This window comes from Nipponia nippon, unplaced genomic scaffold (genome assembly GCF_047370975.1).
Source record: "Nipponia nippon isolate SJK-2023a ecotype South Korea unplaced genomic scaffold, ASM4737097v1 scaffold_2, whole genome shotgun sequence".
Classification (NCBI taxonomy): Eukaryota; Metazoa; Chordata; class Aves; order Pelecaniformes; family Threskiornithidae; genus Nipponia; species Nipponia nippon.
Window position 1 is genome coordinate 36,552,833 of NW_028262336.1, and position 17,163 is coordinate 36,569,995.

Below are 17,163 nucleotides of genomic sequence, written 5' to 3' on the forward strand. Positions count from 1 at the left end.
CCAGTTCTCAAATACTACAGAAAAATCATGAAAATGAAGTCATTGGAGCAGAAGTGTGTTCCTTCCCCTTTCCAGCTGTCTGAAGCCTGACAAACCTTAAGCTAGTCATTAATGAATTGCTTTGAATCAGTTTGTTCCATTTTTGAGTTCTGACTGTGGAAGTGAGAAAGCCCTGAGGAAAAAGTTATGAAATGACCTGTAGCTGGAACTTGTTTTCCTGTTTCAGCTGGTAAATCTGCATATTTGCTTACCCACCCCTTTTGAGGCAGTTTCTGGTGTTAGAAAATTCCTACCTACCTGTGCTGAAGAATCTTCAAAATAAGCGAGTTCTAATGCATTGGAACTAGTGCTGCACTATTAAGGAAGCTTCACTCTAATCTCATTGCTTATAAAAACAAAAATCAAGAACAAATTAAAATTATCTCCCAATATCAACAAACTTTCTCTGGAAGATGCCTGCTGCTTGTCTGGACAATCTAAAATACATTTAATCACTAAATACAGAAACTGAAGCAGAGCAGTCAGGCAAAACCCACAGAGAGCTTGGGAGGGGGCAGGTGGTGTTGCTAGGCCTTCTCAAGCAGCGCAGAAGTCCTAAGCTGCTCCTCAGTCCCACAGGCGCCACATGTTCCCTGAATCCTGAGAGCTTCTTGTGCAAAACGAGTGCTCTTACCCAGTTTTACTTTCTCAGGAAGGTCACTTTCATCTAGAAATCGTAATAAAAATCACCCCTTCCATCATTCTCTGCAACTGAGTAGCAAATACTGGTCTAAAGTGGAGGGCATAAACTATTCCATTCTTTCAAACTACCAAGGACTTAGCTTAATTAGCAATTAAAAGTAAGTAGTACAAAAGATTCCTTTCTCACTGGATATAATGGAGTCATCATTGTTCTCAGATTTCTGGCCACAATGCAAGCAAGCTCGAAGTTTGCAACTGGCATTACAGGAAAACATCTTACCATTCAAAAGCAAAAAAAAAAAAAAAAGCTGCCAGGGGGGAAGAAAATCAACTAATAAAGAAAAATACAACTTAAGATGACAGCATTTTTACTGGCAGGGAATAAATAGATTGTGATATTCCAATTCCAGTTCCAGCTTTTTCCTCATACAGTTTGGAACACATCTACGCTCCCAGATTAATTGAAGACAATCTTCAAGATTAGGCATCACAGTCCTACGCAACAATCATATCCCTACCACAAACAATTATCTAAGGAATCCTTACACAACCTTCCACAATTCTTCCAACTGTCCCAAATACATCTGTCTCCCTACAATAGATTCCCGTACTACAATACAGCTTTTGCTGTGCTTTCCATTTTTTTTTTCCAACATAACAAATGTCTCCTTTGCAGGTTCCATTCAACCATTAATACTTTTTCAAATTATTTGTATCAAATAAACTTTTAAAAACATCTTGTATTGAGACTACTCATAGAAAAATTCCTACCAAGACAGTGAAGATGGACAGTGTATAGCTAATGCCAGAAAACTGTCAAAACTAACGGATTTTTTTAACACATGAACTTGTAAGTTAACAGAGCCCTTTTAAGGTTGAAAACGAGATCTTATTCTGCTCATTAGTTAACATGGACTCTGATGGTCTCTGTGATCTCATCTTAGGCAACAAAAATGAACTGCTATAAACACCTCTAAATCCTCCCCACGTATAACCAGAAGAGGCATTAAAACCATTTCAACTATTAATTTCCTCCACATAGTAACTACAGCTAAAAAAGCCCTCCACTACAAAAACTTAACTTGCTAATTAAATTATGTGTGCTCCTATGTTAAAGGTATATTTGAGGATTTTCATAAAGATGCCAGAAGAGGCTGGCTCAGATGTGCATCTCTCTCATACCATCTAATGCTTAGAGTTTTGTTTTCACGTGCAACGTTTTTTTATATTTATTTCCCCACCTCTTAAGCAAGGAATAGAGGAGTATGTACTGTTCTGATTCAAAACTAGCTGAACAGTTTCTAACTAGGGACTCTTTTTCAGAAATTATAAAAAGTAAAAGCTATACTCACCCTTTCTTTTGAATTAAGAAAGGAACAAATAAACACTCATTTCTTCTCAAAAACAAGCAAAAAAGAAAAAGAAATTTGGTTAAGCAGCAAAAAAGACCCTCAAGCCTAATTTGTTGATCTTTTTAGCAGGTAACACTTGAAACTAGATAGTCCTTCAATGAGTTTTCTATCTCCCATCTTTGACAATTTATAATGTTCAAGTGTCAATGAAATCACAAATTCAAAGGTTCTGCCGTTCCAACCATTAAAACCCAGGAGTGATTAAAGATACTCAGAAAACAACACATTTCTGTGCACCACACCAAAGACTGAGAAAACATAGTTTTAAGAACCATGGTGTGTATAATCTACCTTTAGTTACTGTATTTGTAACATGCCCAGAAGCTCCATTAAAGTTTACCAACCAACGTACTCAATTTTTGTACTTCTTTATTCTTGCCAATATCATTCCACTTTTTCTTTCCTGCCAGAGATCGCTTATGACATGCTTTATGATGTTATATAGTGGATGGTCTTCATTTTTCTTATCTTTCCACTGTCTTACACTCTTTCTACACTTCGTTGCATTAAACTATACCGTTACATTCTCCAGATCAGCATCATTCTCCCTTACACAGGCTTTCAATTCCATACTTTAAACTATTTCTTGCCCTTTTACCATATCCACCTACATCTTCCATACTTGCTCAGCTTTCTTTATCCTTCAAATCTAAAGGCAGCAAAACATGACATGAGAACAGACACATGACAGTTCCTGGCTTCCATTTTCCCCTTGAGGAAAGAGCAGGAGCAGTAGGTTTCTTGACTCTTCCCCTCCTTGGGCGGTAAGGAAGGAAAAGGGAAGCAGCAGTAGAAGAAGTAGTAGTAGTACAGCCTCAAGCTGTGCCAGGGAAAATTTAGGTTGGATATTAGGAAAAACTTCACTGAAAGGGTAGCCAGGCATTGGAACAGGCTGCCCAGGGAAGTGGTTGAGTCTCCATCCCTGGAGGTATTTACAAGACGGCCAGACGTGGTGCTCGAGGACATGGTTTAGTGGTGGAGTTGGCAGTGCTGGGTTAACGGTTGGACTTGATGATCTTAAAGGTCTTTTCTAACCTAAATGGTTCTATGATTCTATAAGATAAAGACATAGACAAAGCAGCCAACGCTTTTGTTAAAGGAGCAGCTTCCTCTACCGTGCCTCACTTTTGTTTCAAAAATAGGAGAGAGCAGAGGAACTGTCATATTCAGGACTTACAGCATATAATTCTTATTAAGCTTTTCCACACCCTCCACAAACCCTCCTCAACTTTATCTCTATTTTGTTCCTGTTTACCTTGTTTTTAAAACCTTTTGAGGCAGGGACCAGCACCAAATGCTACTTTAAGTTAGCAGTAACAGCTAGATGGTATCCAGGAACAAGATTCAGGCAGCTGCTGGAAAGAATAAATATACTATGATTTCCATTGCCCCCCCCCCCGCCCCACGCCCTTTTGTCTGCATCACTATGTCACCCATTTAATTCCTTGGTTTCCCACTCCTCCTCACATCTAAACTTTTAAGTATCCTTTCTCAATCTTTCCTCCACTTCTTTTAACTGAAAATCTCTTCCTTTTATTATAACACTATCTTCTGGGAAGGTTTTTCAGCATACTGTTTCATTTCTCCTCTTCCCCAAAATCAAATAGAGGTCTGATTTTCAGTAGGCATACGTTCAAACATAATTCATGAAGTACTCAACCAAGATCCTTCATCATCTTTCCTTCATTCAAAGCCATGTCTGCAATGATATTAAACAGCTTCATAAATAAGACTTAGTTTTCTTCTACAGTCTTTGCTATATATTTTCTGGCATTCTCTGCTGCTGCACATATGTTCAGAGCTGAACCCGTCCTAAGTCTCCTAGTGGCACACTAACTTCACAAAATACTAAGTCTTCCTTCAGAGAGAGTAATGAAGCTGGGCCACTGCGCTCATTCCATCCCTCCTCTCAAAAAAAGAAATATAATCCTGGCAACCTCTGCTTCCAAAATATATAATATTCCATCCTTCCTAAGAAACTAAGTGAGCAAACCTTTCTGCTTCAGCAATAGTTTTATAAACATTCCTTACAGAAACAGCATCACACGAAGCAGGACCAACCCTAGCCTCCCAGATCTCTCTCTCTCAAGGCATCTCTACAGCCTTTTTTGAGTCTGCACAATGAACTGTATTCCCAGAATCACAGAATACCAGGTTGGAAGGGACCTCAAGGATCATCTAGTCCAACCTTTCTTGGCAAAAGCACGGTCTGGACAAGATGGCCCAGCACCCTGTCCAGCCCAATCTTAAAAGTGTCCAATGTTGGGGAATCCACCACTTCCCTGGGGACATTATTCCAATGGCTGATTGTTCTCACTGTGAAAAATTGTCCTCTTCTGTCCAATCGGAATGTCCCCAGGAGTAACTTGTACCCACTACCCCATCTCTTTTCCATGTGACTCCTTGTAAAAACAGAGTCTCCATCTTCTTTGTAGCCACCCTTTAAATACTGGAACATGGTGATAAGGTCTCCCCTAAGCCACCTTTTCTCAAGGCTGAACAAACCCAGCTCTCTCAGCCTTTCCTCATACAGCAGGCTTCCCAGTCCTTTGATCACCTCTGTGGCCCCTCTCTGGACCCTCTCCAGCCTGTCCACATCTTTTTTGTATAGCGGGGACCAAAACCGAACACAGTATTCCTGGTGTGGCCTGGCAAGCGCTGAGTCGAGTGGGATAATGACTCCTTTATCTCTGCTGGGGATGCCCTTGTGGATGCAACCCAGCAACCTCTTGGCTCTCTTTGCCACAGCAGCACACTGTTCTTGAGTATTGAGCTGCTTGTCCACCAGGACCCCCAGCTCCCTTTCCACAGAGCTGCTCCCCAGCCAGGAAGATCCCAGCCTGTGCTGCACTCCTGGATTATGTTTTCCCAGGTGCAAGACCTTACATTTGTCTTTGTTGAACTCCATAAGGTTCTTGTTAGCCCACTCTTCCAGCCTATCCACATCTTCCTGCAGGGTGGCTCTCCCTTCCGAAGCGTCCACTTCCCCACTCAGCTTGGTATCATCGGCAAACTTCATCAGGGTACACTTGATCCCATCATCCAGATCACTTACAAATATATTAAACAGCGTTGGGCCCAATATCGATCCCTGGGGGACCCCACTTGTGACAGGTTGCCAGTTTGAAAAGGAGCTATTTACGACCATCCTCAGCCAGTTCCCCACCCACCGCCCAGACCATTTGTCTAGACCGTAACGCATCAGTTTCTCTAGGAGGAGGCTGTGGAAACCATATCAAAAGCCTTGGAGAAATCCAGGTAGACAATGTCGACCGCTCGCCCCACATCAACTGAGCAGGTTACTTTGTCGTAGAAGGCGATCAGGTTTGTCAAACATGATTTGCCCTTGGTGAACCCATGCTGGCTTTTCCCAGTTGCGTGCTTCGTTTGACTCGTGATAGCCCCCAGGAGGATTCGTTCCATAACTTTCTCAGGGACCGAAGTAAGACTGATGGGCCTATAATTTCCTGGATCCTTCTTCAAGCCCGTCTCGTAGATGGGGGGACAGTAGCCTTCTTCCAGTCTTCTGGGTTGTCCCCTGATCTCCACAGCTTCTCAAAGATTATGGAGAGCAGCCTCACAATGATGTCAGCCAGCTCTCTTAACACCCTCGGGTGGATTTTGTCAGGGCCTATTGATTTGTAGGGATCAAGCTCCTGTTCCCAAGGAGTTCACATACCAACTCTTCCTTCACTGGCGGTGGGTCTGTGTTTGCATCAACCTGGATTTTTGTTCCCAAGGTCTGGGGCCCAACAGCCGTTTCAGCATCGTTGGTGAGTAATTCACCCCTCCTGCTTAACCGCGGGCCAATATTTTCCTTCCATTTCTGCTCGTTGTTTACGTACTTGAAGAACCCTTTCGTGTAGTTTTTGACATCTCTGGCCAATTTCAATTTACACTGAGCTTTTGCTTTTCTAACTGCATCTCTGCACACCCGGGCAATGCCCTTGTAGTTCTCAACGGGTATTTGTCTGCTTTTCCATCTCTGGTACACTTCTCTTTTGGTTTTGAGCAGACTCAGAAGCTTGCAGTTAAGCCAAGGGGGTCTCTTGCTCCCCCTACTTCCCTTGCCTTTAATGGGGATGAACTGTTCTTGTGCTTCCAGAAGAGCATTCTTGAAAAACTCCCAGCACTCACTGGCTCCTTTATCCTCCATGGAAGCTTCCCACGGAATCCCTCCCAACTGAGCTCTGAGCAGGCTGAAGTTTGCTCTTCTAAAATCTAAAACCTTTGTCTTAGTACTAACCTCCAGTATTGGTTATTTAAAACTAATGAGTTTTCCATTTTTACTAGATTATTTTTGATCTGAATCAGTTCTCCAGCCTGATTCATCACACAGACAGAGTACTTAAAAATTCTGTTACCTAGAGGGAAAATACATAAAGCTAAAGCCTTAACTTCAATTCATTACTCTACTCTAGATTCTTGTGCAAGTAAGCATTCAAATCATACGACAATGAAAACAGTGCTTAAATAAAAAGTTAAAATGGCAACTGCAATGGAACTAATGTAATAGTACCAAAAAAAAAAAAAAAAGAGACCTATATGCTCTATTTTAAAAGCCATTGCACTGGATCTCTTGACTAATGCTGAAAATGATAACCTGGATCTGTTCAGAATTTTTAAATTCTCAAAATGCAAGCAGAAATTTAATGAAAAGCATGCTCACAATTCAATCTGCTTTAGACTTTAATAACCAATCTATACTGAGAAGTGAATCATAATCCTCAAAACACCACTGCAAGAAAAGGAAATTACTTAAAGCCATTTTAACAAACAACAATTAATTTAACAACTTACCACAAAGGAAATTCATATGTAGACATACAGCGTTCTGGTTCTAATTCATAACACACTTCTAGTCACTCCCTTTACAAAACTATAAATGAGCTCTTAATTCTACATCTTAATTAAACAAGCTTCTTCCGTGAATGCTACATAGCAAATGCAAGAACCATAAAGGAAGCTATTTTGTCAAAACAGCTCTGATGGTAATCCATGCGTCCTCTCATACTCTAAAGTGAAAGTATCCGAGAAAGAATATACTTCAACTCCCAAACATGGTTAATGGGCTTTTTGTTCATTAACACAGTATTTTATTTACATAAGGAATACTTTCTTATCATTCTTTAGATACAAAGAATAGTATTCAGTATCAAGAGTAATACCTGATCCACTGCAAAATGTTGACAAACAGAGGCTCTTTTTAAAAATGTACCATTCAACAAACTTTATTAGGTCCACAAACAAACTATCAAACGGCCCATACTACTTTTGACAGCATCAATAGAGCTAGTCTTGAAAACAAGCTTTGAACAAACTAGTCTTGAAACAGGCCAGTCTTGAAAACAGCCTTTCCACAAGAGGAATTACAACTACTGCGGCTATTTCTTTAATATGCCTATCTGTAAATCAGAAACATGTAATAAAACTTTAAATTATTTTCTCTTGCTTTACAGAGCTTCCCTGGTCCAACAAACTCAGACTAGACTGTATCAAACACAGTTCCTCTCCTTCCTCATAACAAAAGTGTTCCATAAGGTACCGAGATTATCCTCTCAGGTACACCTATACAAATCCTGGCAGCCTTCTGCAGGGCTCCCTACAGGACCACTTAGTTCAATTTTGTCTGTTTTTAACTATAAAGAAGTATTCTGTTAATGAGCAAGACTAACATTGTTAACATTTGTAACAAAGACAGTCAACTGGTCTCTATAATGACACCTGAAGTTTAGTGAGCATCACTTCAATTTTTAACTATGAAGATACATTACTCAAACATTACGCTTCAAACATCATAGCTACAGAACCTCACCAAGAATGCAGGTTAAAATAAAAAGTAACTCATCCGAGTTGTACATGTAAAATACAAGACAGGTATGAAACTAAAGGACTGGAAGTTCTATACATATACCCATATGCATTCAAAGTGAGCACAATAACGGCACAGCTTCTGGAATTATCTGAACCAATACTAAAACCTGCCACCTAGCTCAGATACGTGTTCACCTCAGACTCACTGTCCATCTGCTTAATTCATTTCTGCAGAAGCTGATCTAAGCCCTTTACAGCAGTAACTAGTTTTTACACAACTATTTTAGTGTTCTCCAACTACAAATACAGACATTTCCTTCCCTTTCAGTCTGTTGAAAATACTGCAAAATCCTCCTCATTATGCAAAAATTGTATCAGTTGAGGACCAAGAAGAACAATATTTGTTCACTAACCAGAGATCAACCTGAAGTTTAACTCATTAATCTGTAAGGCTGGAAACCAAAACTTCTTTTCTCCACAGAACTTAAGTATGCCTAATTCTTAGTGGGATAAAGAACAACAGTGGGCTATGGCATATAATTCTGGTACTGGAAAGTCTTGTGACAAATGTGAACCAGTATAAAATCACTTTATAGCCATAAACATTTTCCATGACTCTCCTTAATTTTGTATCATCTTACTAATGTAATGAAAACAAATGGTTCTACACGCACAGAGTTACCAAAGTATGAAACAGCTACTCTTTTCTAAAATGGTATAACAAACATATGGTATAGCTTTTAGATGATGCTTTCAACACTTACTTCAGATGGTACCAACATTTGCAGATAGTCTTACCTCTATAATTATCAAGTCCACTCAACCCACTACAGTGAACAAACAGCTATAAAGGCTGGCAAGAGGCAGAGAGCCATGCTTTTCACGAGCAGAAAGCACACCCGAATACTATGTATAGACAAAAGCTTTAGATTGCCTATTTCTTCTTCACATACGGTACCTGAGATCACCTGTATAGAAATTTGAAAGCTAGAGTCCACGAGTATCATGATGCACAAATAGATCAATAGAAGGATTTCAGTGGTTAAATTATTGGAATGGAATTGAAGGAGAACAATTGTGTCCCATCCTTGCCACAGGTTTTCTTCACACTTTCAAAAATTATTTATCAGAACCGCTATTCCTCAGTTGCTAAAATACAATAATATTTCTCTCTCCATCCCGAATTGCTGCCCACTCTGTCTGTTTGATTACTAAAGCAGTAGGGCATGAATTATCTTAAGTCTATGCGTATGTATCACTTAAAGAAATGGACCACTTCAGCCTCCAGACTCAGATGACGAGTACTTAGAAGCTACAATACGTAACATTTATTCCATAGGAAACATGAAAAGCTACTATAACAAAGAAAAATCTTATATTGTATTCCCTATTAATAGTCTCCTGATAGTGAATATAAAGCTTACTGAAATACAAATACTAGTATGCTAGCTGTCCTGCAATCTCAACCACATTTCTACAAAAGCATGCTGTTTGCAGAGATGAGGCCCATCCTTGCCTTTTCATTAACATATTAAAATGACAACTGTAACATACGTAACTTCATTGGCTTCCTTGCCTTTGGGAAGTAGTAACAACACCGCACTTTAAACTTAAGAAACATTCAAAACATTCAAGAACGTATGTTTTGAGCAATAAAACCCACTATTTTAAAGAAATATGCCTTGAACACAAAACATGCCAAGTATCTCATACTTACACAAAAAGGACTGTGTAATGTCCATTAAAAAAAAAAAAAGTTTGTTTTTAATACCAGATGAAGTACAAATATTGCAAGCCTATAAATAAGTCTTTAAGTACCAGGATACATAAATATCACAGACTGTAATTGTAATTTCAAAGTATAAACACGGCACAACCATGAACTATAGCATGTGTCATCCATTACACCTTAATTGGATCCCCAAAACCCCTATGCTATTAACATAAAGCCCAAATTACATACAGAAAAATAGTGATCTTAAAAAAAAAAAAATCTATACATCAGTCCCAATTATCCAATAAACACACAATATTTTTACTTCAGATCTTTCCACTTCTAGACACCTTCAAAAAAGGCTAGAAAACCAGTTCCACCCATGAACAATTTACAAAATTTTAACCAACTTCAGCTTGTTCCACATTAACAGACAGTATGCTAGATAATAAACAAATAATAAGAAATGCAGAATGTAATTAAAAAAAACAACCATAAAGAAACAGCTCAGATATAAATTCACAGAAATTGGAGAGGCTGCCCACTTCCTGGAATGCTTTACAAATGCCTCATGGTACCAATCCCCAGTTTCTCAATTCCCAGCACTGCCATTATGTAAGGCAAACACTGTAATTCTTTTTACAGCAATATTTCTTTGTTTTGATGAAAATAAATTAAGCCAAAATGTTTCCAAAGTTATTAAAAAAAACAACTTTACTATACCTAGACTAATCTGCTAAAATGTTTTCCTGCATAATTATTTTTCAAGCAGTCTGTTATAATTAAAACTGCAGATATTTAATTATAGATTAGTAGAAAATTAACATTAATGTCAACACTAAAGGGACAAAGTCAATATATGCTAATTCACACTGTCCCAAACTATTTTTAAACAAGCAACACCTACAATTATAAGAAAGATGAAAGAATATTGTCACTGTGCACTTATTTTGTAAGCTTAATAAAAGCACAGATAATCACTTTGTTAATTTTGTCAACACATGTGGCCTTTACACAAAGGAAATACCATTTTTAAAATCAGCTGGAAAACAAAAGGCCTGCAAAACCACAAGAAGTAACACAGAGACCAAAACTGGCATATTGCATGGAACTACTTCATCTCTCTTCAAATCGACTTCAACATCAATACTTTTAAATGGAAACATGCTTCAAATTTTGTCTACAGCATATGACAAACCGATTAAACTCAATGAATAGGAATTAACAAGCATCTTATACCCAATACATCAGACCAGCTACACAAACCTAAATCTGTGTGGAAGCCAAATAATTATAGCTTATGAAACAAAGGTTTGTCACTGAATGAAAGTCAACTTTGGCTAAACACTAGAAGTACCATTAAAAAAAAAAAAAAAAAAAAAGGAAGAGAGAAAGAAAGAAAAATGAAAAGCTGTGCAATTCACTTCCAATACAATGGATGTCGTAGTCCCCCCCCTCCCCCCCCCCAAGTAATCTTTAAGCTTCATCTCCTGCGAGAAACCCCTCTTCCTGGGAGAAAGAGACATCAAGATAACAGCAGGGGGTTTTGTTTGGCATTATTTTGCTCCCTCACATTAATGTTCTTGTCAAGTACAGCAGCATAACAGTGAGCACCTTCTCCTATACAACACTGTCTACATTGGATTTTCAGCATTTCAACCAGTTTGAAAGGTGACCTCTCTTTCAATTTCCCTCTCCTCTCCCCCAAAACCACACCAGCTGCAACTATGATTTTTCAAGCTCCTTTTCTGCAAAATAAATACGAAATTTTTGGCAACAGAAAATCCTATTCTTCTGTCACACATACTAACAGCATGTACACCATTACAGGAAAGTTTGATTTCTCCTGTCTTATCATATATCCAATACATGGAGCAACAATACAATATTCCTGACCTTTAGTCTATATTGTCAATAATTCATGAAACTGTATAGATCTGATGTCTTATCTGCTCTTTCCAATTGCTACACCCAGCAGCAGGACTCAGTTAAACTCACAATACTATAGCCATACATCCTACAGAGCAAAACTACCAAAAAAGGGGGATTGCAGTCCAGACCTGGAGCACGAATAAAACCCACAACTATGTTAAAGCTCCAGACACGAAGCTTCCTCCATCCCTGAAAGAGATCCCAGATTTCTTCCTATTAAGAACTCTGTCAGGGTGTGGCTTCATTAAACCAGAGCTCCCACTGCAAAGGCTTCATGAAATCTCCTGGTCGGCCTGCAAGTGGCTTGAACCAAGGCACTGCCTCCTGCACAGTGAACCTCAGTAAAAACGGGAGTAGTACCTCCTCGCGTTGAGGCACCCAATTTAAGCCCACAACAGAATCCTGCTGCTGCACGAGGACCTGTGCAGACGACGGAGCAGTTCCCTCAACACCTGCAACCCAGGATCTCACCTTCCCCCCCGCACCGACAGTCTCCTCAGACAGGTACACTGCTCCTACCACCTCAACCACAGGTAACCAGGGAACACCGTCAGGCACTCGCAGAAGAAACGCTGCCATGGCCCGCCTTTTTAAAAGGTTCAGTAGCGGGTGTGCTATTCTCGCATCAAGGGCAGTACCGATAAATTTTTGCCTTTGTGAAGAATTCCTCTGGAAACATGACTCAATGGTTCTCCTTACCTGCTATACTTGCACATAAATCTCACATTATAAAGTAACGTGCTGGCTTGTACATTCTTAAATCAGCCAGTTAGGATTTCATAATTATGGAGTCTAGGGTCTTTGTTAGCTGTTGTTGCTCCATGCACAAAAGGAAAGATTTTGTTACTATCGCTGTAAAGCCTATTAATTAAATGTACACATATATGGCCACACTTTCTACAATAAAAATACCTGTTACATGGAATTAAAGTGATCCGCTAGATTAATTCCTCTAAACCTTTTCATACAGTGTAGATTGTTTAGAGCTTCGCACGCAAAGAAAAGGAATTAAGTAAAAAAAAAAAAAATCTTTAAAATAACAACTTCTTATTTATTGATAACAGTAATTGAAACACATGCACATTCCCCAAAAGTAAAAAGCACAAACAAAGCTGGCTCAAGCCAAGAAATTCCTCTCAAACATCTTTGTACTGAACAGTAATGTTTTAATCTTTCTACTACCTTAACAATCTACTTTTCTCAGAGACAAGTTTTACGAAGAACATGCTTCATGAGTTAGTGTGCAATTCATAAACGTCCAAAACACTGTCACAAAACTGAGGTGAAATAGCAAAATATTTGTTTGTGGGTTTAGTGTTCACTGCATGGATTCACACACTGATACAGTAGGAGAACATACAATGATATTTCTAGAAATATACTTCAAAACTATCAAAATGCCCCACAACTTCAGTCATCTCAAACAGACTGCCTGTATATACTAAAGCTTTAATCGACCGGTATAAAAAAAGAAATGCATTATATGCAAGAAAGGACTCAAAACTCAACTAATATGCTGAATTGCTGCCTGCATTACTTAATTTTACAGTACGCAAAATAAAACTTAACCTAGTGATGTTATGAGACAGACGATCTAATTACGTACGATGCTTTTATTTTCCACCTGGCCTCCCTCCTTAAGCTCTACCCCATATATGATTCTTTCTAACATTTCCGATAGCCTCAACAGCATCCACAGAACAGACATTAATTCTGGTCTGCTAATAGTTAACGTACATCATTTAACTGGCCTGACATGTCAACTCCCCCACCTTTTTGATTTATCGGAAGAAGTACTTTTATAAATAACTCCAAAAATCAAAAGGAAACCACGAGATTTTTTAAAACATAAGCACAAAGAAAAGTGTACTTGCTTTTCCTTCCATCCCTCCCCCCTCCCCCCACGTCCTGACATTGAGCTTTTCCAATCATGCCAGAAATAAACACCCAAACACAAGTAAGGGCCTAGGCTACTGAATTCAACACATTTTAGAGTTCGGTCAACCAAGACCAGAGACAGAAAAAAAAATTCTTCACGTGAAAATATCGGCGTAGAGCACGGGCACAACAATAGGACGAACAAAGTGTCAAATGCAGCGTTACTGACAGGAACAAGTCAGAAAGCAGGAACCTGAAGAGCACAGTCCCCTGCTTCAACCGTGTGGTATTTTAAAAACAGTTCGACGTATTCTGTTACCCAAACGTTTTCTTCACCTTTAGTCTTTAAACACAACCGGCAGACGCTCAGCCCGCACAGCCTTTGTCAGTCGCTTACGGATGGGCAGCAGAACGTGCTACAGGTTGATAAGGAGGACACCGGCGCTGCAAACGCCCTGCCTGCAGCAGGAAAGCACCCAGAAAGAACTTGCAATGCGCAGGAGAGTTTCCCTCAACGTTCACCGGGGGCTTCACGCTCCAGGCGACGTGCACGTTCGTTCCCGGTATTTGTTTCGTGTTTACCTCCCCCCCCCTTCTCTTTCTCCTCCCTGTCCGGCCATCTTGGGCCGACAGGAGCAGCCATTACTTAACTAAATGACAGGGCCAACAACTTTTCACAGAAACAAACATCTCTCTCAAACGACCGGGCAGGCTCCAGCAACCTGCGGGCCGTCCCGCTCCCTGTCAAGCCGCCCGGCGGCGGGGACGGCGGTGGGGCCCGGCGGGCGGGACGGGGCGCTCGGTGAGGACCAGGCACGCCGGAGGCAGCCGGCCCCGGAGAGTAAACAAGTCACTCGGCGACTGGCTCCGGGAGCCGCCGGGCGCTGCGCCCGCCCCGCCGCGGCCCGACCGGGCCCCCCGCTCCTCCGGCTCCGCCGCCCGCCCCCCCCTCCGCCGGGCGCACCCGCCGCCGGGCAGGGCGCGCGCAGCCGCCGGCCCCCGCCGCGCGGGGCGAAAATCACGAGGGAGGGTCCGGGGAGAGGCCAACGTCAGCAGCGCCTCGCGCGCGCCCTCCCCCCCCCCGCTGCTGCCTCTGCCTCCTCCTCCTCCTCCTCCCCCCCCCACAGCCCCCGCGCCCCCTCCCCCGCCCCGCCGCGCGGCTCGGCGTTTGCTCCCGGCCCCGGGCTCCGGCCCCGGCGCGCAGGCACTTTCCCGTCCCGGGGCTGGACGCGCACCCGCAAAGTGTCCGGAGCGGAGCCCGCAAGGCCGCGCTCCCTCCGTCCCACACCCGGCCCCGCTCGGCTCCCTCCCGCGCGGGGGGGGCCGCGCCGAGTACGCGGAGGGGGGGGGGGGGGAGGTGGCGGTGGGGGGAAGGGGCAAAGGCGGCAGCGACGCGCGGGGAGAGGGCGGCGGGGGGCGAGGCGGGGCGCCCTGCCGCCTGCGGGGACGTGCGCCCGCCGAGGTGGCGGTGCCCCGCGCGCACGCACGGACCCCCTCGCTCGCACCCAGATGCACACTCACTCGCGGGCACGCACTCGCCGTGCGGACCCGGGGGACCGGAGGCAGGGGGCGGCTGGGCCGGGCCGGGCCGGGCCGGGCCGGCTCCCTCCCCTCCCCCCTTCCCCCCCAGCCCCGCTCCACATCCAGCCCCGCGCTTACCTTTAACAGCAAGGCCTTCGTTCTGGCGCCATCTTCATGAAGCCTCAGAAATCCGAAGAGTCGGCTGCAGAAGGGGAGCGGGCGGGAGGGAGGGGAGAGAGGCACAGGCGTTAGCGAGAGTCAGCCCCCCGCACGGGCAGGCAGGCAGGCTCGCTCCCGGCGGGCGAGGGCAGAGCGCGGCGGCGGGGGCCGGGAGCCCGCACACGGGCACACACGCACTCCCGAGCGGGGAGCCGCGGGCAGGGGAGGGGGGGGACGCGGAGGGAGCGCGGGCCGAGCCGGGACACGGAGGCGGCCGGGGCGGAGTGGGGAGCGGGTACCTGTCGAGGCCGGATAGGGCTTCTCTCTCCTCGGCTGTCAAGCTGGCGAAGTCCTCCTCGCTCTGGCCGCTCGCTTTCCCCGCCGCCATTTTCTTTTCCTCATCACCGAAAGGAGCAGCAGAGGCGGCGGCAGCGGCGAGCGACACTCCGCACGATTTCATGGAAACGCAGCGTAATTAACTCACGATCGCAACCCCCCCCCCCTGCGCGCCCCTAACACCCCCCAGCGCCGGGCGGGGCGGGGTGCCCGACACACACACACACCACAACTTTTATTACAACAACAACAGCCGGCAGGGAGGGGGAGGGAGGGAGGGAGGGAGGGGAGAGGGAGGGAGGCGGGGGGAAGCCCCGCTGCTCGGAGGAGGAGGAGGAGGAGGAGGAGGGGGGGAGGGAGGGAGCCCCAGCGCTGGAGACTCGGGGGGGGGGGGGGGGGAGGAGGAGGAGGAGCAGGCGGCGGCTGCTGCGGCGGATGGCGGCGGCGGAGCGGTGTTTACATCGCCGCGGCGCCGCTGGCCCCGGCGGCGAGGGGTGCGCGGAGCCGGGGTGGCAGGGGCCCCGCCCGCCCGGCCGCGCGGGGTGTGTTTGCCGCCCGTACAAACTTCCCCAGCAGCTGCCCAAAGTTGTGGTAATTGTGTCACACGGCGAACCCCACGCCGCCACCGTGACCCCCCCCTCCCCGCCCGCCCGCCCGGGCACACGCAGCCAATCACCGCCTCCGCGGCGCCGCACGTGACCTTTGTTGACTTACGTCAGTCATAGCGCTCTTCCACCGCTGCGCTTCGGCTTGGTTGGCCTTCGGCGCCCGCCTCCCTCGCCAGCCTCATCCCATTGGTCGACGTCTGAGGGAGGGGGCGGGCTTTCAGGGATTCGCGGCTTACGAGAGGCCGGACGGGCCGTCAGTTAGAGGAGCTTGTCGATGACCCGGTGCCAGCAGGTTTGGCGTGCGCCTTTAAAAGCCGGAGGAGGAGGAAGGCGCGGGGGGGCGGGGGCGGTGTTCGGGAGCGGCAGGTCGGGGGGAGGGAGGAGGCGAGAGGGCTGTGCTCACGGGCGGAGTTGCGTAACGGGGCCTCCGGGCTGGGGGAGTGGACGTCGGTGAGGAAGCGGGCCTCGCTGACGCCGCGTGGGTGGGGGCCGCGCCGCACTGGCCGGGGGAGAGCCGCGCTCGCCCGCCCTGCCCTTCCCTGGCTGGGGCGCGGGGCGTGGCGCCCTTGGCACAACCGGATAATAATGGCTTCCCAGAGGCTCGGGCTCCGTCCCTCTGGGCCGCGGGAGGGAGGGAGGAGGAGGAGAAGCAGCGGCAGCAGCCGCGGCCCCAGGGGGTGGTTGGGTGGCGGGTAACGCTCGTGCAGGAGCGGGGCGGCGGCCGAAGCGAGGGCAGCCCCCGTGGCGCGGCGGTTGACTTCGCCGCCGCCCCGGGAGGCGGAGGGGAAGGCGCAGTGGCGCCAGTGTCCGGTCTGTGGCTTTCGCCGCCCGCTCGCAGCGCGGCAGGGACTTTCCGACCGCCGCTGCCTGCCGGCGCACGCGCTCCAGCCGCGGGGGAGCGGGCGTTGGGCCGCCGCCCCGCCAACGGACGAGCGCGTGGCGGGGCTCGAGGCGTGCCGCGCGCGGCGGGGGGGGGGAGGGGCGCCGGAGGGAGAGCCGCCCCTCCCCGGGAGCCAGTGACAGGTGGAGCGGCGCCCGCCGGCGCGAGCCCCGCGGCCGTCACGTGGGGCGCGGCGGCCGCGCGAGAGGGCTCTGGCGAGGCGGCGGC

The 17,163-nt window shown here is 46.0% G+C and overlaps 1 protein-coding gene across 17 annotated transcripts in view; it reads right to left on the minus strand.

The window, feature by feature from the left end:
• Positions 1 to 16,073, minus strand: part of KDM6A (lysine demethylase 6A) — a 160,654-nt gene extending 144,581 nt beyond the window's left edge. For 7 of the 17 annotated variants that reach the window (XM_087756511.1, XM_087756515.1, XM_087756514.1 and 4 more), the window contains exons 1-2: positions 15,411 to 16,072; positions 15,091 to 15,154 (exon numbers count right to left, since the gene is read on the minus strand). In XM_087756511.1, coding sequence (XP_087612637.1) covers positions 15,091 to 15,154; positions 15,411 to 15,571 — 225 coding nt within the window. In that variant the 5' untranslated portion in view covers positions 15,572 to 16,072. Of the gene's footprint in view, positions 1 to 15,090; positions 15,155 to 15,410 lie in introns of all 17 variants that reach the window. The other 10 variants (XM_087756518.1, XM_087756516.1, XM_087756512.1 and 7 more) reach the window with 2 other exon arrangements.
• Between the last annotated feature and the right edge of the window lie 1,090 nt (positions 16,074 to 17,163).